Source organism: Mustelus asterias, chromosome 11 (assembly GCF_964213995.1).
Source record: "Mustelus asterias chromosome 11, sMusAst1.hap1.1, whole genome shotgun sequence".
In the NCBI taxonomy this organism is placed as follows: Eukaryota; Metazoa; Chordata; class Chondrichthyes; order Carcharhiniformes; family Triakidae; genus Mustelus; species Mustelus asterias.
Window position 1 is genome coordinate 21,345,172 of NC_135811.1, and position 23,118 is coordinate 21,368,289.

Below are 23,118 nucleotides of genomic sequence, written 5' to 3' on the forward strand. Positions count from 1 at the left end.
GGGCCCTCTCTCTCTCCCTCGTACTCTCTCTTTTGGAATTTGCATGTTTCCCAGTTCGAGAAGCTAACATGACCATATACCTACCGGTGAACTGAGATCTTATAATAATTGCAATTTCTTCTACATCTGACGCACCTAAGAAACCTAACCTGAATTAGCCACAATGTTTAATATTTACACTTCAAGGACAATGAAACGCCACTTAACTGTATATTCTTTTATCTTTTTAAAAATTGGACTCTAACTCCCCTTATTTCTGATGTATGTGTGTGTGTCCTAATGATTAAATGAGGGCCGAATGCTTGATGTCATGATTTTATTATTTTTCTCAGGTTTCGAGGTTAATAAATCGGCTCTAAGAAAATCTTGTTTGATTGACTGTACTATTCACAAGGGTATATCCTCATAAAAACTAAACTTAAACCTTTGCTGTGACCAACCGAGGAGGTTGAATAGAAGGGAGCCAGTTCACCCTTCCTCACTCGGTCATGACAAAATTGGGGGCTCGTATCCAGAATTGTTCCCACAGCCTGACAAAAAAATTGGAGTCGGGAAAGTAAAGCAACTTGAAAACACTTGAAAAAGGGTTTTTTTGGGTCTGTAATACTGAAGTACTAAAATGTCCACATTTGCTATCAATGCTTTCATAGAACAGAATGAGATAACCGACAAGATGTCAAGGAACTCTGCTTAGAAGAATAGAGGTGAAGTTCCACCCCAAAGTCAGAAAAAAATGAAATTTTTTAAATGGGTAGCAAAACATCTCGAGATAGAAATTGAGGGCACTAAACAGATAAACTAGGAACAGAAAAATTAAGATTGGCGCAGTGGAATTAGAACTGGAATTTGAGGAAGAGAGGGGGGGCAGGAACAGGAAAAGGACATGCAAGAATAAAAGAAGGAGAAAGAATTCCAGATAAGGGAAAGAGGCAAGGAAAGGGAGTTTAAATTAAAACAGCCTGAGCTGAGAAGAGGATCCCACTGTGCCCATTGAAATTATTTCTAGGTCAGCCTTAAGGGCCAAGGTATTTGAGTTTGCCCATGAAGAGGTGGACACTTTCTTTGTCTCTTTCGAAAGGTTAGCACAGCAGTTAAAATGGCCAGCCCAATACTGCTCCCTGCTGTTGCAGAGTAAGCTGACAGTAAAATTACGTGAGGTTTACTCCGTCTAACCTGAGGAAAGTGCAGCAGGATTATAAAGCAGCAAAAAGAGCTATGTGTTTTGCGGTGGCAGCCCACCATTGGCTGATGGTGGGATCTTCTGGTCCCGCCACTGTCAAATGAGGTTTCACATTGCACACACACGCCACTGCCGAGGAACCCACAGCCTGGGTAGCTGCCAGTGGGACCGAAAGAACCCGTCATCGAGAACAGCCAGAAAATCTCACTCTAAGTGTATACCAGTTAATGCCAGAGGTATACCATCCAAAATTCTGTACCCACAGGAAACTACCTTACCAGATGTACCCGGAATTTGAATGGATTAAACAGCTCGCTTTTGATTGGAGGGCATGGGCACTTGAAATTTAAGCTACCTATGAAAACTTTCCTGAAATAATTCTCCTCAAGTAGTTCAAAGTCACCATACCCTTTCCAATAAGAACTTAAGTAGAGGAACAGAGAGCTACAGGGCCAGGCAGGCAGAAACACTGGCTGATGATTATGAGATTGTCCACAATTCTTCACCCCAAAGGAAACCCTCCCCTAGTTACCCCCAACCAAGGTAAAATAAAAGCAAATTACTGCAGTTGCTGGAAAATGAAACAAAAACAGAAAATGCTGGCCTTTCTCAGTAGATCTGACAGCATCTACGGAGAGAGAACACAGCTAACATTTCAAGAGCATTCTCTCTTCTGAGAAAGATAAAAGGTGGGAGAAGGGTAAGAAACTGAGCATCCATGGGAAGAGAAAAGACAGCTGGAAACACCAGATGTCTTATTGAGGCCAGAAAGGATGGTGCTGAGAAGATAATTGAGTCCAAGTAGCATGTGTGCATTAACAGCCATAAAGCAGGGCTTCCACACCGATTGCTGGAAATTACAGGAAAAACCCGTGGGTTTTTTGAGGCATACAAACACTGCACTATAAGCAGGAGTCAAGACAGATAAATAGCAGGCAAGGCTTTGCTCTGACTACAGCAACAAATCTCTGTAGATACGTGCGAGTGAGTTTTTAAAAATTCCTGAAAGTTACAAGGGTTTTATATCATAAAGAAGAGTGGCCAATTTCCTTAGAATGAGGCAACTAGGATCAAGGAACTAATTGATGGGGGGGAGGATGCAGGGGTAAGGGGAATTACAAAATTAATGGTAGAGGAGAGGGTGCAAGTGAATGAAGGCGGTAATTTAGATAAGGGAGTAGAGGGAGAGGGTGTTCGCGACTCATCAAAGCGGGTCCAGATAAAAGCTGGAATAAGGACACTTTGCCTGAATGCACGAAGCATTCGGAACAAGGTGAATGAGTTGATGGTGCAAATCAGCACAAGTGGGTACGATCTAGTGGCCATTACAGAAACGTGGCTGAAAGGTGACCAGGACTGGGAGATGAATATCCAGGGGTATCAGGCGTTTAGGAAGAATAGACAGGAAGGAAAAGGTGGTGGGGTCGCGCTATTAATAAGAGATAATATCAGGGTAGTACTGAGGGATGACATAGGCTCTGAGGAACAAAACGTGGAATCGTTATGGGTAGAGATGAGGAATAGTAGAGGGAGAAAGACACTAGTAGGTGTGGTATATAGGCCCCCAAATAATAATGTTGAGGTGGGGAGGGCTATAAACAAGCAGATAAGGGATGCGTGTAAAAACGGAACGGCAATAATCATGGGGGACTTCAACATGCACATTGACTGGCAGACTCAAGTCGGTAAGGGTGGAATGGAGGAAGAGTTCTTAGAATGCTGTCGGGATAGTTTCCTTGAACAGCATGTTACGGAACCGACGAGGGAACGAGCTATTTTGGATCTGGTATTGTGTAACGAGGTAGGTAGAATTAAGGATCTTATTGTGAAGGACCCTCTTGGGTCTAGTGACCACAATATGGTCGAATTTCTGATTCAGATGGAAGAGGAGAAAGTTTGGTCTCAAACCAGTGTCCTCTGTTTGAACAGAGGGAAATATGATAGGATGAGGGATGAATTGGCTAAGGTAGACTGGGAGAGCAGGCTGGCAGGTAGGATAGCTGAGGAACAGTGGAGGATTTTTAAGGAGATCCTTTTCAGTTCTCAGCAAAAATATATTCCAGCAAAAAACAAGGATTGTAAGAAAAGGGAGAACCAGCCGTGGATAACGAAGGAAATAAAGGAGAGTATTAAAATAAAAACAGCTGCGTACAGAGTGGCCAAAAATAGTGGAGAAACAAGTGATTGGGAAAAATTTAAGAAACAACAAAGAGAGACTAAGAAAGCGATAAAGAAAGGAAGGATAGACTATGAAGCTAGGCTAGCAATTAATATAAAAAATGATAGTAAAAGTTTTTATAAATATATAAAAAGGAATAGAGTGGCTAGAGTGAATGTTGGACCCTTGGAGGACGAGAGGGGGGAGTTAATAGTGGGAAATGAGGATATGGCTGAGTCTTTAAATAAGTTTTTTGTGTCGGTCTTCACGGTGGAGGACACAAATAGTATGCCAAATATTAACGATAGAGGGTTGGCAGCAGGAGAAATACTTAATACGATTAATGTTACCAGAGAGGCAGTGCTGGGTAGACTAATGGGACTGAAGGTGGACAAGTCCCCGGGTCCGGATGGAATGCATCCCAGGGTATTGAAAGAAATGTCAGAGGTAATAGTGGATGCGTTAGTGATTATTTATCAAAACTCGTTGCATTCTGGGGTAGTGCCGGTTGATTGGAAAACGGCTAATGTTACGCCGCTGTTTAAAAAAGGAAGGAGACAAAAGGCGGGTAACTATAGGCCGGTCAGCTTAACGTCTGTAGTAGGGAAAATGCTGGAATCCATTATTAAAGAGGAGATAGCAGGGCATCTGGATAGAAATGGTTCGATCAATCAGACGCAGCATGGATTCATGAGGGGAAAGTCGTGCTTGACGAACATGTTGGATTTTTATGAAGATGTGACTAGGGCGGTTGATGGAGGAGAACCGGTGGATGCGGTGTTTTTGGATTTCCAAAAGGCGTTTGATAAGGTGCCCCATAAAAGGCTGCTGAAGAAGATTAGGGCACACGGAGTTGGGGGTAGTGTGTTAAAGTGGATTGGGGACTGGCTATCCGACAGGAAGCAAAGAGTCGGAATAAATGGGTGTTTTTCCGGTTGGAGGAAGGTAACTAGTGGCGTGCCGCAGGGATCGGTACTCGGGCCGCAACTGTTTACCATTTATATAGATGATCTGGAGGAGGGGACGGAGTGTAGGGTAACGAAGTTTGCAGACGACACAAAGATAAGTGGAAAAGTGAATCATGTGGAGGACGGAGAAGATCTGCAGAGAGATTTGGACAGGCTGAGTGAGTGGGCGAGGATATGGCAAATGGAGTATAACGTTGAGAAATGCGAGGTTATACACTTTGGAGGAAATAATAACAAATGGGATTACTATCTCAATGGAAACAAATTAAAACATGCTACCGTGCAAAGGGACCTGGGGGTCCTTGTGCATGAGACGCAAAAGCCCAGTCTGCAGGTACAACAGGTGATCAAGAAGGCAAATGGGATGTTGGCCTATATTGCGAGGGGGATAGAATATAAAAGCAGGGATGTCTTGATGCACCTGTACAGGGCATTGGTGAGGCCGCAGCTGGAATACTGTGTGCAGTATTGGTTCCCTTATATGAGGAAGGATATATTGGCATTGGAGGGAGTGCAGAGAAGGTTCACCAGGTTGATACCGGAGATGAGGGGTTTGGATTATGAGGAGAGGCTGAGGAGATTGGGTTTGTACTCGTTGGAGTTTAGAAGGATGAGGGGGGATCTTATGGAGACTTATAAGATAATGCGGGGGCTGGATAGGGTGGAGGCGGAGAGATTCTTTCCACTTAGTAAGGAAGTTAAAACTAGAGGACACAGCCTCAAAATAAAGGGGGGTCGGTTTAAGACAGAGTTGAGGAGGAACTTCTTCTCCCAGAGGGTGGTGAATCTCTGGAATTCTCTGCCCACTGAGGTGGTGGAGGCTACCTCGCTGAATATGTTTAAAGTGCGGATGGATGGATTCCTGATCGGTAAGGGAATTAAGGGTTATGGGGATCAGGCGGGTAAGTGGTACTGATCCACGTCAGATCAGCCATGATCTTATTGAATGGCGGGGCAGGCTCGAGGGGCTAGATGGCCTACTCCTGCTCCTATTTCTTATGTTTCTTAAGTAAGCCTATAGTGATATTGAGGGATCAAGCGGCATGCTAGGAAAAGGCATTATCTATCCATCAGAGAATGCAGTAAGTGCTATGGTGTTGGTAAAGGGTACTGAAGAAGGGTACATGGCCATCCCCTCATATGGGTGCAGCTCGAGTGCAAGCTTAAAGTTTACTTTATCAGTGTCACAAGTAGGCTTACATTAACATTGCACCGAAGTTACTGTAAAAAGCTTGTGTCAGGATCGGTGACTGTGGAGGGAAAGGAGGGGTCTACCTGCTCCTCAGCAATGAATTGATAGCATCCCAGTAGTCTCAGAGAAGCTGACTGAGATTAGAGAAGCAGAACAGCTGCAGAGAAAGCACCTGGTATTTTCCCTGAGTGTGTAACCCAGTTTATTACCAGACAAACTCCATCAGAGGAGACTGAAGTGGCATTGCAAACAGATCACCCTATTATCTGGTTACCTGAGATGTTTTTCAGGAGTGTAGAGGACCTAATGAGGTAATAAGTATGTCTTCCTTGGTTACGGCTCAGCAAGCCAACCCATTGTTGAAATGTTGGCACAAAATGAAGCTGAGGCAGAGGAAATCCCTGACTGCTTCAACATTAGAAATGAGGTGATGATGAGGAAGTGGAGACCCCTCATAGAATTGCAAATTGGACAGTGATCTACCAGGTAGTGGTGCTGCTGAGGTACTGTGGGGAAATATTAAGACTAGTGCATTAAACCCCAATCACTGGGCATGTTGATATACATAAAGCCCAAGCACACATCAGCCAGAATTTTTCCAGGTCATCGCCAGTAAGTTTTTCCAGAGCCTGCCAAGGTTGTGGGAAATCTCCTGCCTGCAATAAAATCTGCACCTGTGATCCCAATGCCAGCTTTTGGAAACCATTCAAAATTAAATTCAAGAAAGATTGGCTGAGGCCCACATTGAAACCCTTACTGTTGCGCTAGCAAAAATTGAAATTCTAGCAAATTGGACATTACATTCACCCACCTAAATGCAGAACAGTGAGGAGACCTGACAAGGCTGCTCATGACATCTAAAAACATCTGTAGAGACAAGCCAGGCTGCGCCACTAGCTCTACATGATGTACATGTGTGAGAGGTCCCTCCAATAAAGTAATATCCCCACCTTCAGGTCCAGAGAAACTGGCCCAAGTTCGGGAGGAGATTAACTACCAACTAATACAGCCTAGTTGCGCAAGACAGACAGATCCACAAAACTTTGCATTGACTACCAAAAGGTTAATGCAGTGACCAGAGTCATCTCTTACCCAATTGCTCACCTGGAAGACTGCATAGCTAGAGTAGGTAATGCAGCCTATGCAACAAATATAGATTTACTCAAGGGAGTAAAAGCCCATGCAAAGGAAATCTCTGCCTTCATGACTCCATATGGTTATACCAGTGTCGAGTTATGCCATTTGGACTCAGAAATGCCCTGGCTAAATTTCAAAGGCTGATGAACCAGGTAGTGGCAAAGATATCCAAACATGCAGTGTACCTAGATAGCCTCCTAATATACATTGACATCTGGGAAACTCATGTAGAGTAACTGGAATCATTTATTATTCTTCAAAGCTCTTGGGAATAAAAGCCTTGTCTACTCAATCTCTTTTCACAGGAGTCTGTCTAGTGAATCATTTTGCATTCCCTCTAAAACAAATGTATCCTTCCTTAGCTTCACAGTACAGCCTGGTGTAGTCTCACCAAGATCCTACATAATTGCAGTAATTGCATTACTTTTATATTCCAATCCCTCTGTAATATAGGTTAACATATGATTTGCTTTCCTTGATGATATTTTAGACTCCAAATTGTGGAGAGTGCAGGCTCCAGAAGAAGGTCCTTTTAGGAGAAGATCCCAATAAAGCAGTGTGGGCAACAAATGACTCCAGAGAGAGGGCAACTAGAAACCCCAGAGAGAGGGAGGCAATATTCAAGTAAACAACAAAATTGTTGCTGACCATGTCAGTGCGATGAAATCACGAACCAAAGAGTTAGTGCAAAAGAAAGAAATGGCTGAGTGGCAGCTGAAAGATTAAAAAATAGAGCTATTTGGAAAATGCCGACACAATGCCCAAACTGCAACAGCAGATGACAGTACAGAGTGAGCAGATGGCTCTGGCTGAAGGGAAGCTTTCTGAGGTAACTCAAAAGAAGAAAAATGTGCAAAAAGCAAATTAAGTTGTTCCACAGAACAATGTAATGTTCACATCAGAGCTGAACTGAAAGATTTAAAGTACAAGATTCAAGCTGAGTATATACCTTTGAAAACATATGATAAACCGAAGTATTCAATGAACCAAGCTGTTTGAGATCTGAACAAATAAATTTCAAAGGTGACACAGAGATACCAGGAGAAAATAGCAACCCTCAATTCCACAGTTGGCAAATCAAAGTTGGGAAAACTCAACCAGTTATACAATCATGCAAATCAGTAGAAGGAAAAGGTATACAAAGAAGTTGCGAGCCTGAAATACTCACTGAAGAATCAATATGCCACCTTGGAATAACAGGAGAAACTAAAAAGGACATTGAATATTACTTCAGAAAAAGCTGCATTGGAACTACCAGTAGCAACAAATTTATGCACTGAAGCCCAGACTGAGTTGGCAAGAGGTCAACAAGAAAATAAACAGTTGAAAGAACAGCTGATTGTCTTTCAAGATCAAGTGCAAAAGGAAATTGCAACTATTCAGTAATATGAAGAAATTAAGGCCATCTTAAGAACAGTAGGACAAACTCAAGGAAATTCTAAATTATAGAGAAACTCCAGATGAAGCAAACAAGCTTCACAAAGAAAAGGAAAATCTTTTAAATGACTTTCACTCTCTACAAACACACCTCAGGTCACAGTTTGCACCTCTGGCAAATTACAAAGAAAAACAAAATGAGTTGAATGTAATTCTGAACAAATGTGAAGAACTAGTTGGCAGTGAAGACTCAATAATATTTTGAATTCCAGGAAGAAGCCAAAAGCTACAAGAAAAAGGACAGGAGATCTTAGGAACCAACTGAATGACAACGAAGAGACATTGAAAGAAAAGGCCTTAGAAATTTCCAAGCTGAGAGTGGATAATGAAGCCATGAGTAGCACAATTGCAGAACTGAAACAGTTTGAGACTTTGACAGAGACAGACCAAGCCAACAGTATAACTAAAATGAAGTACTGTTGCAGACACAGAAAGAAAAGACAGAAATTAGATTGGAAAACGTAAATCTCACACTGGCAGTGCAAGGAACTAGAAGAACTGGATGTATGGAGTACCAATGAATTGTTGAAAAATTATGAACTTAATGAAAAGCTTCATAAGCTTGTATATCCACTTGAACATAAAACAGCAAACAAACGTTTGGGTGAAATTGTAAGACTAGTGGAAATGAAGGTGCCATTTGCAAAATGTCAATGTCCGGCAAGAACATGGCAGACACCACAGAAAAAGAAAATTCAAGTTCACTCCCAGAATGAATGGAGTGCACATCCCCCGTGGAAAGAACCGGACAAACCCATAGTGTCCAAAGAAAACAGACAAGTTGTTAATAAAGGGAAACACAACTGGAAAAACTACAAAAAGCAAATCAAATGAAGATAACCACGTACAAGATATTACTACCATTCCTACAAACAGGACAGACCAAAATGTGGAATAACTGTCAAGTCAAAAAGAGGGTCTGTATTTATAAAGTCAGACACTTGCGTTGGGCGTGAAGAGATAGCAAGTAAAGATTATACTGTAAATGGCTATACTCCATTGGAAGGGAGGAAAGTTTTCTTTTGAGAAGAAAGGGGATATAGCATGTGCCCACATACCTTTGTCATGTAAAGGTGCTCAGCACAGAAAGGGTGATAATGGGACTGGAGGATAACTCTGCCCACAGTTTAATTGGCATATGGTAATGGACTCAGAGAACAGTCAAGAAGGAATCTGCATGGCAGCAGCAGCATGCATTGGCAGTAAGTGGCATCTGTACATTATTAAGGATTACCAGTAAATGGTTCATGTTTAAACATACTAGTCTCAAGATCTGACCAATGAGACACCAAATAAAACAAATCTGCTTTTCTATCGAAATGGATAGCTCAACTTTTTTCCATATTATATTCAATTTGCCAGATTATTGTTATACTCACTTAAGCTGTCTCTATTCCTTTGCAGCCTCATTGCATTCTCCTCACAGTTTACCTTTTCTATTGTCAGGAAACTTGAATATATATTACATATCGTGTGGTCATCTATGTATTTGATATAGTTATTAAAGGCTGGGTTCAGTCATCGATCCTTGCGGTAGCCCATTAGTTTAGCAACTGAAAATGATCTTTTTATTCCGACTCTTTTTCTGATAATTAACTAAGCCCTAATCACTGCTAATACATCATTAGTCCTGTGAACCTTAATTTTATTTAATAACCTTTTCTGCGGCACCTTACCGAATGCCTTTTGAAAGTACCATATCCATCAGTTCTGCCTTATCTACTCTGCTATTCATAACCTTAAAAAAACTAACAGACTTATGAAACATGATTTCCTTTTCATAAGTGCATTTGTCCAATCATTTTAAGTGCCCAGTAGGGAAACACCATTGGTCTGGAAATTTTTTGAGCACATCTCCTTGTTCCTTCAACATCATTAGCATTATTTTATTACAGGACTTTGGGAATTGAAACATAGGAGATTCTGGGGATGATTTTTAGCCCGTGTTTGCCATCAGAAAGAACAATGATGTGGGCTGAAAATCCAGAGAAAATCAGGAAACGCAATTCTCTCCGGAGAAATCACATTCCATGATTCTCCCTGCCCCTCACTGGTGATATCACGAAGTTCACACCCACAAAGGGAAAGAACCCAATTTTAATGTATTTAAATAAATTTTAATTTAATTATCAGGCACCCTTCCCTCACCATATTATCCCCCCCCATCATATTTTCAAACCTTGCCGACATATCGAAGGAATCCCCCCGGGAGCACAAAGGTGAGTATGGGCCTGGGGGAGAGGAAGATGTGATGTGGAGATGCTGGCGTTGGACTGGGGTAAACACATTAAGAAGTCTCACATTCCAACCATTATTTTGTAAATTGAGTTTGTGTCTTTATGTGCCCTGTTTGTGAATAGAACTCTCACTCACCTGACAAAGGGGCAGCGCTCCGAAAGCTAGTGGCTTGTGCTACCAAATAAACCTGTTGGACTTTAACCTGGTGTTGAGAGACTTCTTACTGTGGAGAGGAAGATGGTGAGGGGAAAAGGAGATGCCGGATGCCAGCGATGAGGGGGGAGGGGGGGGAGGGAGGAGGTGGTGGGGGGGGGAGGGGGGGGGCGGTGGTGGCAGGTGGAGGGTGAGTGCTGTGTCCCTGATACTGCCATAGTGGGGTGGGGGGAGGCTTCGTTTGGCCCAGCTGCACAAAATTCAATATGAAACACGCCCCCATGCTTTCTTTGGACAAAAGGTGTTAGAAGATGTGGAGAGGAAACACACTGGTTTTAGGCACCACCATTTTTTGGTAAGATTCTGCCCACAGTATCTGGATAAGTAAAACCATTCTTATTATTACTTTTAGTCACTTGATAGTACAGGACTTGAGAAATGGTGGAAAAAGAAATACGCTCTCATAGCTTTTCCTCTTGCGCAGGACAAGAATGCCAAATCTGGAAAACAGGTAAAGCTGGCCATTTCACACTACTACTATTCAGTGGCTACAAGAGTGGTGTTTTCCACTAACAGGATGCTGCCATCAAGTCAGAAAGACATTCTGTTTACCACACAAATGAATCATGTGGTACATGAATTTCAATGCTGGTGCAATGCCAGGTGCATAAGCCATATGTCCCAATGCCTAGCAGATCATATCAAAGAGCACATTTCTTCAACTGTTCGCAATAGGCAGAGTACAGATCATACTCAACCAACCTATGCTTGCAAAACACAGAGCACAATGTTTAACGTTAAATGTAATTCTGTGATTGAGCAGCATTTGCCGAACAATCCAGAGTGTGTTGACAACTAACACTAACAACAAATTTAAGGTTATCAGTTGGGCTTGCAATGTAGCTCATTTACGCTTGCTAGTTGCTATATATATTGTATATGCATATATAGAGACCCAGTCTCTGCAAGCAAAAGGAATTTATCTAGACAATGCACCATTTGAACTATTCATTGAAGACTCATATGGTGAGGGTAATCTAGAGAGTTCATCAGTGTTCCCATGGAGATTTGATTAACGATATTTTATTGTGTATGTATGTGCTGACAACAGCAATGCCATCTCTGCATCTGGCTTGCTGTCAGAGATAGAATATTAGTGCGCTGCCAGAATATCATTGCCAGTGGTGCATTAGTAAATTTCCTTCTATACAAGGTGCTGGTAAAAATGTTTGATCCCAAAAATGATGCCTAGTGCTTCCTTCTCCATCTGTGCATAGTTTATTTCTGCTTTGTTCAAGGATCTTGATGTAAACGCTATTGGCTTTTTTTTACCATTGGGCATTACAGAGAAACCACTGCTCCCACCCCACAAGGTGATGAATCGCAAGTCAGTTGAAAGGGTAACTTTGGATCCAAGTGTGTCAGTACTTCTGTCTTTATTAATGCCTCCTTAGCTTGTACAAAGGTGTTCTCACACTGATTCACTCATTTCCTGTTTTGACACAATATGTTGTGTAAAGGCTTGAGAATACTTGCTAGATTGGGGACAAACCTTCCATAATAGTTTAACAAACCCAAAAATGATCAAAGCTCATTCACGTTTTGAGGTGCAGGTGCCTCAGTTATAGCTTTCACCTTTGAAGGCGGTTGTGCAGTCTCTTTTCATCTATGAAATCTTAGAAGATTTAAAGAATTCTCATTTATCCTTCCATACTAATAGTCCGCAATCTTCTAGTCTCAGGAGTGCAGCACCCAAATTTTGAAGATGCGCTTCTTCATTCTTTCCAGTAACTAAGATATTGCCTAAGTAGCACTGGACTCCTTCTAGTCCACTTAGAATTCGAACCATGGCACGTTGGAACAATAAGAAGTCTCACAACACCAGGTTAAAGTCCAACAGGTTTATTTGGTAGCAAATACCATAAGCTTTCGGAGCTTGCTGCTCCTTCGTCAGATTGGCGAAGGAGCAGCAAGCTCCGAAAGCTTATGGTATTTGCTACCAAATAAACCTGTTGGACTTTAACCTGGTGTTGTGAGACTTCTTACTGTGCTTACCCTAGTCCAACGCTGGCATCTCCACATCATGACGTTGGAACAATGCAGGTGCAGATGTAATGCAAAATGGAAGCCTTTTATATCTGAATAACCCCTGATGTGTCACAATTGTCAAATATTGGTGTGAATCTGGATCCAGGTTTATCTGAAGATAAGCTTGACTAAGGTAAACTTTACTGAAATATTGGCCTCCAGCCAATACAACAAATAAATAATCAATTAAAGTCAGATGGTACTTGCTCTGCACACAGTGCCAGATTGATAGTGACTTTAAAATTGGCACATATGAACACCAAACCATTTTTTTAAATCACAAGAACAATTGACGTGGCCCAATAACTTACATTAATGGGTTTTGGGGACCCCCATCGTGATCAGCCACTCTAATCCTGCCTCAACCTCAGGCCTGATGGCATACAGCACTGACCTAGCCTTTAAGCATTTTGTTTGGCTTTCTTTAAAGTCTTTGGCAGACCTGCTTCGGACTCCGACATGAGATTCACCTTGGGCCAGTTTAGCTTGATTCTCTCCAGCCAGGTTCTCCCCATTAGGGTTGGATAGGTAACCTTTAACAATGTGTAGGGGCAGGTCTGCAGTCTGTCCATTTAGCTGCATGCTTACATCAATATGGCCCCTCAACTGAACCTTTTGAGTGTTTTAAGGCAATATGGCATGGTTTCTCTAGGTAAACAGTTTCTGGTACCAAGGAAACTGCTGCTCCAGTGTCCACCTCCATTTTCACTGGTTGTTCGTTCAGCAAAGGAATGACCCAGTAACGGTTTGTTGCAATAACCAGTACATTCAATGACAGTTCGTCATCTGACTATGGCTCTGGTCCTTTTTGCAACCTTTCTGTATCCCAGGGATCCTTCTCCCTCTATTTAGGTTTTCATCTGATACACTTAGTTCTTGTTTTTATAATTCTTGTTTGGAACTTTTCTTTCACCAACAGATGCATTCGATCTACCTTTTTTTTAAACCACAGTTCATGCATTTTGCATTTTTGCCCAGTTTTTGCACATTGATGGCAATTTCGAACCTGTGTCTGTGTTTGGGTTTCAGGTGATACCTTATGGACTTCCGCGCTCAAGCTCAATTGTTGAGCTCCTTGGCTGCTAATTTCATTGAGAGCATAAGTTTAAGTTGCTTTCTGGATAACTTCTCTTCTTAACCCACACATTAGACAATCGTTAATGGTGTCATTCAAGGCATCTTCAAATTCACAGTATTCAGCAAATTTCTTGAAAGTAGATATGAACTGTATGATTGATTCACCTTCTTGTTGGTTACGTCTATGGAACCCGAATGTTTTGGTGATTACCAAAGGTTTAGGTGAGAAGTAGCCCTCTACAATGTCATCATAGATTTTTGGAGCCTGGTTTTTCTGGCTGTGTACAGTAAGGAGTCTCACAACACCAGGTTAAAGTCCAACAGGCTTCTTCAGGTGAACTCGCCTGAAGAAGGAGTGACACTCCGAAAGCTTGTGCTACCAAATAAACCTGTTGGACTTTAACCTGGTGTTGTGAGACTTCTTACTGTGCTTATCCCTGTCCGACGCTGGCATCTCCACATCTTTTCTGGCTGTGCCAGACTTTGCAGGAGGTTGAATGTTTCTCTCCCCCCCCCACCCCACAACACTCAGGATAGACGTTATGTCTGCTGCAATTTTGATCACTTGGGCAAAGCTTTTCGCCCCACATTATCTTGATTATGGTGTTACATCAAAGGTGAACACTTGTTTCATAATTCTTCTGTCCTTATTTTTTAAAATAATGCATTCATTTACATAACTCTTAGGCTTGAAGAAATGGTCCATAAACTCAGGGCCAGTGTTCTCTGCTCCAAATTTTCAGTGTTCCTCTACATCTTCCCAGCTGGTGGGCAGAGCATTAGTATGGGGATTGTGGAAGAGAGAATGCTTCCTATCACCCCAAGGGAATTGTTTGTTCTTGATGCAGAAATGCTCATACAGAATAAAATCTGGCCTCTCAAGGCTGTGCTGCTGCGCCTTCAGGTAGCAGCAGTTCAACATACAGACACTTACGCTAGGAATAGCAACAGTAAAGCTCAGGATCCTTGCCGCTGGCCACAGCTGACAGCTGCTGAGCGGAGGTGAAACTCTGGAAAATCCCACCCCAAACCACCACCACCTTGCGAGAATGTGCAATTTGAATCTTTCAGTTTATGAGTTCCACCACTCAGTATTCTCATCATATGGTCCCATGGCGCCAAAATCCCCATAATTTTTCCTTCTCGGGAGGGCTTGCATAAGCACAATGTGCCACAAATTTTTAGCTCTACCTTGCTTCTTTTACACAACGTAACTCTGAGCTCAATCTGTTTCCTTCCGAATTTTGCAACACCCTCAGCTCTAAATTATTCTTACAGGATTTTTTAAACTCACAATGCTCCCTGTACCATTCTAGATCTATCCAGGTCAAGCATGTGGTAAGCTTCTTTTCGATATTGGTTTCTCCAAAATCTTTGTTTAAATTTTGGTTCCTTCAATGGCTACTACCGTTATTTGGCACCCCTCTGTCACCAGCTTTGGTGCAGCAATATTTTTTTAAACTTCTGAAGTCTTTCTAGATATCTGCAGCATGAACCAATGATTTTCCTCTTGTTCCACCGGATTTCTGCAATCCTTTTCTGGGTGTTTGCCGTGTGAATCGATCACTTTGTCGCCAGTCTTCTTTGTAGTATTTTTAAAGGATAGGCTTGCAGATCATGAAGGTACAATCAAATAAGAACTTTATTAGAAAGGTGTTTACTCTACAGGCTGTTAGGATAGACTGCCTGTTTGCCTGTGCAAATGACCAATGATGTCATCAATACATCATGTGATTGGAATGACCTTGTTCCAACTAGGAACAAACATGAATACGAAACAGTTTTATCACCCCTTTGCTATTTACGTGCCTATAGGAGCCTTTGGAATTCCCCTTTATGTTGACTGACAATCTTTTATCATAATTCCTCTTCACTTCTCTTTCTTGCTTTTTCACCTCCCTCCTGAATCTTCTGCATTCAGCCTGGTTCTCAAATGTATTTTCTACATGGCACCTGTCATAAGATAAAGTGCTATCTCACTTTAAGATAGAGTTTCATCTTAAACTCTATCTCTTTTTTTATCCAGGGAGCTCTGGATTTGTTTGCTCTGCCTTTCCCTTTTGAAGGAATATACCTTGATTGTGCCCAAACCATTTCATTTTTGAATGTAGCCCATTGTTCGGCTACAGTTTTTCCAGCCAACCTTTACTTCTATTCTAGTCTACCCAGCCCAATCCTGTTCAAAATTATTTTTACTCTGGATTTCCCATTGTCCTTTTATTACGTCATCCTAAACTTTACGATACAGAGATCACCATTTACTGAATGTTCCCTCACTGACGCTTGATCTTCTTGGCCCACCTCATTTCCAAGAACCAGGTCCAGAAGTGTTTTATTTCTTATTAGACTAGACATATACTGCTCTAGAAAACACAATTTAGGAATGTTTGCCCCTCTCTTCCCTTTACATTCCCTCTATCCCAACTTATAATCAGGTAATGAAAGTCCTCTGTTATAACTACGCTATAATGTTTGCACCTCTGTAATTTCCCTACAGATTTCTTCCTCTACATCCTTCCCATTACTTGGAGGTCCGTAAACTACACCTAACAATGTAATTGTACCCTTTTTGTTACTTAGCTCGAGCCAAATTGATTCTGTCCTTGAACCCTCAAGGACATCCTTTCTCCAGGATTGCAATATTCTCCTGAACCAACATCGCCTTCCTCCTTTTCTGAACATCTTGTATCCATGAACAATTAACACCCAATCCTGTCCTTCCTTGAGCCAGGACTCCATTATCACCACAACATCATTATTCCCCATGGCAATCTGTGCCTGTAACTCACCAATCTCATTTACTATATACTCCATGCATTCACAAATGTTGAACAGGATTTTCCGCATAAGCCACCACGTGTTTCGCAGCAGTAGAGGCAGCCCACCATTGACCAGCAGCAGGATCTTTTGGTTCTGCCATTGTCAATGGGGTTTCCCACTGAATGCACTCCTCGCCACTGGGAAACCTGCGGAAGTTCCCAAAGGCATGAATGACTGCAAAATTCCGGCCATGTGGTAGAACCCTAATTTAGACTTCATTATCATAAAATAGAATCATAGAATCCCGACAGTACAGAAAGAGGCCATTCAGCCCATCGAATCTGTACCAAGCACAATCCCACCCAGGCCCTATTCCCACATTTACCCTGCTAATCCCCCTAACACTTGGATTAATTTAGCATGGCCAATCAACCTAATCTTTGGACTGAGAGAGGAAACTGGAGCACCCGGAGGAAACCCACGCAGGCACGGGGAGAATGTGCAAACTCCACACAGACAGTGACCCAAGCCGGGAATTGAACCCGGGTCCCTGGCGCTGTGAGGCAGCAGTGCTAACCACTGTGCCACCCTAAACATTTTCTCTGTTATTCAGAATCCATCTGTTAACTGAGAGTTATCCCTCAGGTTCCACCCCACTGCCCAGCTAGCAATCTCCCTATGAGGATGTTAGTCCTGGCCCTATTATGGTATAACTTGTCCAGTTTGTCCAGGTCCCACCTGCACCAGAACTTGTCCCAATACCTCAGAAACCTGATGCCCTCCCTCTTACACCAATTCTCAAGCCACATATTCATTCACTCAATCCTCCTTTTCCTATGCTCGCTAGCATGTGACACTAATCCTGAAATCACTGCTCTTGAGGTCCTGTTTTATAATTTCCCTCCTAACTCCCTAAAATGTGCTTTCAAGACCTCATTTTTCTACTGATCTCTGTCATTGGTAGCAATTTGGATCACAACCTCTGGTTGTTCACTCTCCCCAAAAGGATATCCTGCAGTCGCTCTGTAACGTCCTTGACCCTGGAACTGGTGAGCCAACACACCATCTTGGAGTCACATTTACTGCTGTAGAACCACCTGTCTGATCCCCTGACTATGGAATCTCCTTTCACTATTAATCTTCCACTCTCCTTCCTCCCCTCCTATGCAGAAGAGCCTCCCATGGTGCCACAGACCTGGATCTGGATGCACTCCCCTGAGGAGCTACCACCCTCACCAGTATCCAAAATGGAAAACATTAGCAAGCATGATAGGCTCAGGGAACTCCTACATACCTGCCTGGGTCTCTTAGGTTACCTGGTAGTCACCCCTTCCTTCTCTGCCCGCATGCATTTAACCTGCAGTGTGACCACCGCCCTAAACGTGGTTTACACATAGTTCTCTGTCTCACAGTTACACATGATGTGGAGATGCCGGCTTTGGATTGGGGTAAACACAGTACGAAGTCTCATAACACCAGGTTAAAGTCCAACAGGTTTATTTGGTAGCACAAGCCACTAGCTTTCGGAGCGCTGCCCCTTCATCAGGTGAGTGGGATTTCAGTTCACAAACAGGGCATACAAAGACACAAACTCAATTTACAAAATAATGGTTGGAATGCGAGTCTTTACAGGTAATCAAATCTTACTAATCAAGACTTGATTAGTAAGTGAGTTGTGAGACTTCTCACAGATACACAACAGTGACTCAAACTGCCATTCAAATCCCAAAACCTAGAACTCAAACTTCTGCAACAGGGGACACACATAAGTTTTCCAGCCGCGCTTGCCCCAAAAACCAGAAAATCCCGTCTGAGGTCAACAAACCTTTGCATGGTCCATGTCCCGCCTGTTACGATTCCTGTGGCGGGTGGGGGAAAGATTCCACACATGGTGCGTCCATGACTTCCTAGATACCTCAGGATGTACATTCCACACAATTGAGCTGACCTGCCACACTATATAAACCCTGGAATATCTAGATAACAAAGACACCTATGCCAGACACGTATTTATCAATCACAGCTCAGCCTTCAACACCATTATTCCCAAGAAACTCATCTCCAAACTCTGTGGTCTGTGGCTTGGCTCCTCCCTCTGCAACTGGATCCTGAACTTCCTAACCCACATATCACAATCAGTAAGGATCGGCAACAACACCTCCTGCACGATCATCCTCAGCATCAGTGCTCCACAAAGCTGTGTCCTCAGTCCCTTACTATACTCCTTATACACCTATAACTGTGTGGCCAAATTCCCCTCCAACTCGATTTTCAAGTTTGATGATGACACCATGTAGTGGGTTGGATCTCAAACAATTACGAGATGGAATATAGGGAAGAGATAGAGAATCTGATGAACTGTTGCGACGACAATAATCTCAATGTCAATAAAATGAAGGAGATAGTCATCGACTTGAGGAAGTATAGTGGAGGACATGCCCCTGTCGACATCAATGGGGACGAAGTAGGAATGGTCGAGAGCTTCATGTTTTTAGGTATCCAGATCACCAACAACCTGTTCTGGTCCCTCCATACCAACACTATAGTTAAGAAAGCCCACCAATGCCTGTACTTTCTCAGAAGACTAAGGAAATTTGGCATGTCTGCTACGATTCTTACCAACTTTTATAGATGTACCATAAAAAGCATTCTTCCTGGTTTTATCACAGCTTGTTATGGCTCCTGCTCTGTCCAAGACCGCAAGAAACTACAAAGGGTCGTGAACAAAGCCCAGTCCATCACTCAAACCAGTCTCCCACCGATTGACACTGTCTACACTTCCCACTGCCTCAGAAAGGCAGCTACGCACCCGGACATATTCTCTTCCACTTTCTTCCATCAGGAAAATGATACAAAAATCTGAGGACACATACCAACCGACTCAAGAACAGCTTCTTCCCTGCTGCCATCAGACTTTTTAATGGACCTACCTCGCATTAAGTTGATCTTTCTCTACACCCTAGCTATGATTGTAATACTACATTCTGTACTCTATCCTTTCCTTCTCTATGTATGGTATGCTTTGTCTGTGTAGCACACAAAAAACAATACATTTCACTGTACACTAATACATGTGACAATAATAAATCAAATACAATTAGAATAACTTACTAGTTTACTCACCAATCACCTTTTTTTATGGAATACGGGCAGCGATGGCTGGTCAGCATTTATTGGCCATCCCTAGTTGCCCTTGAACTGAGTGGCTTGCGAGGCCATTTCAGAGGGTAGTCGAGAGTCAACCACATGCTTACCCTGTAGCAAAGTAACAACCAGGTACTGGATGCCAAGAAAGGTAGAATGAAAGGATCACCTAATTCTCTCTTCCCCAAACTCCCTCACTCTAATTTAGTTAAGTATTCTAAATACAGCCCATAGCAGTACTCTAGTGCAGCTCAATGGCACACAAGATGACCTATCGCTATGCATGAGGTTGGTTAGGATTCTCCCACAGCGCCAGATTTTCTTGAAACTTAAAAAAGAGTGGTCCTAATTTGGGTAGTTGGGCAGCAGGAACCTCTGTGTTGAGAGTTAAACCCTGGTGGCAGCCCGACACATAACACATTCATCTTGGGCTCCTGCCAAACTGTACCCAAGCTCTGAAGCGGTTGCACAACTATCAAGCAAGTGGTGGAAACTTTTGGGGTTTTTTTGCTCTGTGCCTTTATCAGCAGCGTTGCTTTGAACCCGTTAACCGAAACGGGAAGCGCTGCATTTTTAACTTCCCTACTTACAGCACTAGCGCCATCGTTAAATACCCACCAGGTGCCCGTAAACATCGTCGGGTTTGTCATAAAACATGGTGTTGAGCACGTCTTGCATCCTCTGCGGCACCGAGTTGCTCCTGTAGTACTCGGCCGCGCGCTGCTTGAGCTGGCAGAAGTCTCGAGCCTGCTGGGCGCTGCGACCGTTACTGCTGGCGGACATCCCGCACACGCTCGATCACTTGGCGTTATTAAACAACAACAACAAAAAAAACAAACTCTGATTAAGTTTGATCAATTTTTTTTTTAGAAAAGTAAACGCTCGCTGCCGGTTATAAAGTTTTAAACCGCCGTTCCGGGGCAATCAGCCTGGCACTTCCTTCGCCGTTGCTAGGCGACCTGTGTTTGCGAGGCCGGGCCTGACGTCACGGGTTCCACCTGTCGAGCTGGCTCACCTGGAGCAGTTGGGACAGCACCCCCAGCCCACAGTGGACAGGATGAGAGAGGTCACACCACACCAGGTTAATAGTCCAACTGGTTTGTCTGAAATCAATTCACAGTGGACACTACTGTGTGGACAGGCTTGTCACAAATAGTGCACTGTGTGGACAGGCATGTCACAAATAGTGAACTGTGTGGACAGGCTTGTCACCAATAGTGCACTGTGTGGACACGCTTATCATAGAAACATAGAAGATAGGAGCAGGAGGAGGCCCTTTGAGCCTGCTCTGCCTTTCATTATGACCATGGCTGATCATGCAACTCAATAGCCTGATCCTGCTTTTTCCCCAGGAGTTTTATCACCAGGAGTGCATTGTGTGGACACACTTAGCACCAATAGTATACTGTGTGGACACACTTAGCACCAATAGTGTACTGTGTGGACACACTTAGCACCAATAGTGTACTGTGTGGACACACTTAGCACCAATAGTGTACTGTGTGGACACACTTAGCACCAATAGTGTACTGTGTGGACACACTTAGCACCAATAGTGCAGCATGGTGGCACAGTGGTTAGCACTGCTGCCTCACAGTGCCAGGGACCCAGGTTCAATTCCGGCCTCGGGTCACTGTCTGTGTGGAGTTTGCACATTCTCCCCGTGTCTGCGTGGGGTTTCCTCCAGGTGCTCCGGTTTCCTCTCACAGTCCAAAGATGTGCGGGTTAGGTTGATTGGTCATGCTAAATTGACCAGTGTCAGGGGATAAGCAGGGTAAAAATGTGGGTTTACGGGAATAGGGCCTGGATGGGGTTGTGGTTGGTGCAGACTTGATGGGCCAAATGGCACTGTCGGGATTCTGTGAATAGTGCACTGTGTGGACAGGCTGACCACCAATAATGTACTGTGTGGGCAGACTTATCACCAGGAGTGCATTGTGTAGACATCCTTATCATCAGGAGTGCACTGTGTAGACACACTTATCACCAGGAGGCTACTGTGTGGACGTGTTTGTCAACAGGAGTATACTGTGAAAGGTGAGCTCTTTCTTAGACACACTTGTTTTTTGTACTGGAACCAATTTTATTTACACATTTCCATTGTAAACTGTTTACTGCAGAGGTTGCAGAAGGATTTGGACAGGTTAGGAGAGTGGGCAAAGAAGTACAGATGGGTTGCAACATGGGAAAGTGTGAGGTTATGCACTTTGGTAGGAAGAATAGAGGCATAGACTATTTTCTAATTGGGAAAAGAATTCAGAAATCAGAAGTGCAAATGGACTTGGGAGTCCTAGTTCAGGATTCCCTTAAGGTTAACTTGCAGGTTGACTTGGTAGTTAGGAAGGCAAATGCAATGTTAGCATTCTTTTCGAGAGAACTAGAATACAAAAGCAGGGATGTACTGCTAAGGCTTTGTTCAGATCACATTTGAAGTATTGTGAGCAATTTTGGGCCCCGTATCTAAGGAACACTGGCTTTGGAGAGGGTCCAGAGGAAGTTCACAAGAATGATCCCAGAAATGAAAAGCTTGACATATGAGGACGCTGGGTCTGTACTTGGAGTTTAGAAGGATGAGGGATGATCTCATTGAAACTTACAGAATACTGAAAGACCTGGATAGAGTGGATGTGAGAAAGATGTTTCCATTAGTAGGCGGGAGTAGGATCTGGATATAATGATTAATGATGCACAGTACTCTGTCTCAAGTATTTTGGATCCTATGTACAACATCGCAGTAATTTGTTGCCATGACCACAGAAGGAAGGGAGGTATATTATATATTTTGGTGTTTGCATGATTCCTTTAAGAGCTAATCACATGATTTGATGGTGATATAATTGGGGTGTTTCACAGGTTCCTGTTTAGTTTCATTTTCTACTCTGCACAGGCAGCAGCTCCTACAATAAATTTATTGTTATTGTGAATCTACATTGCTTCTTGGAAGTACAGCAGAGAGGGAGAGATTCGCGAGAGGAGTGCTGCGGGTAAGCGCTTTTATTTTTTAACTTACTTTTTCGCGGGTTTTTTTTTAAATATCTAAACCCGGAAGTGGTCGCACAGGGAGGTTTGGGAGGGAGAGATTTTTTAAAAGTTACTCACCTCAGTGAATCGGCCTCATTGCTTCTTGGAAGTACAGCAGAGAGGGAGAGATTCGCGAGAGGAGTGCTGCGGGTAAGCGCTTTTATTTTTTAACTTACTTTTTCGCGGGTTTTTAAAAAAAATATCTAAACCCGGAAGTGGTCGCGCAGGGAGGTCTGGGAGGGAGAGATTTTTTAAAAGTTACTCACCTCAGTGAATCGGCCTCATTGCTTCTTGGAAGTACAGCAGAGAGGGAGAGATTCGCGAGAGGAGTGCTGTGGGTAAGCGCTTTTATTTTTTAACTTACTTTTTCGCGGGTTTTTTTTTTAAATATCTAAACCCGGAAGTGGTCGCGCAGGGAGGTCTGGGAGAGAGAGATTTTTTTTTCCCCAATAAATTGGAACAGAGAGGAATCCCGATACTCTACACTTGTAGAGTATCCCACCCTCCCTCCTCCTCTAACCTAAAAAAAAAGACCCAGTGAGAGCAGGGCTTTGGAGAAAACAGG

The 23,118-nt window shown here is 43.1% G+C and overlaps 1 protein-coding gene across 1 annotated transcript in view; it reads right to left on the minus strand.

Moving 5' to 3' along the window:
* The window catches only part of LOC144500854 (enolase 4-like), a 45,349-nt gene extending 25,034 nt beyond the window's left edge, over positions 1–20,315 (minus strand). Inside the window, exon 1 of the mRNA XM_078224329.1 lies at positions 20,151–20,315. Coding sequence (XP_078080455.1) covers positions 20,151–20,315 — 165 coding nt within the window. The remainder of the gene's footprint in view (positions 1–20,150) is intronic.
* Positions 20,316–23,118: the final 2,803 nt, after the last annotated feature.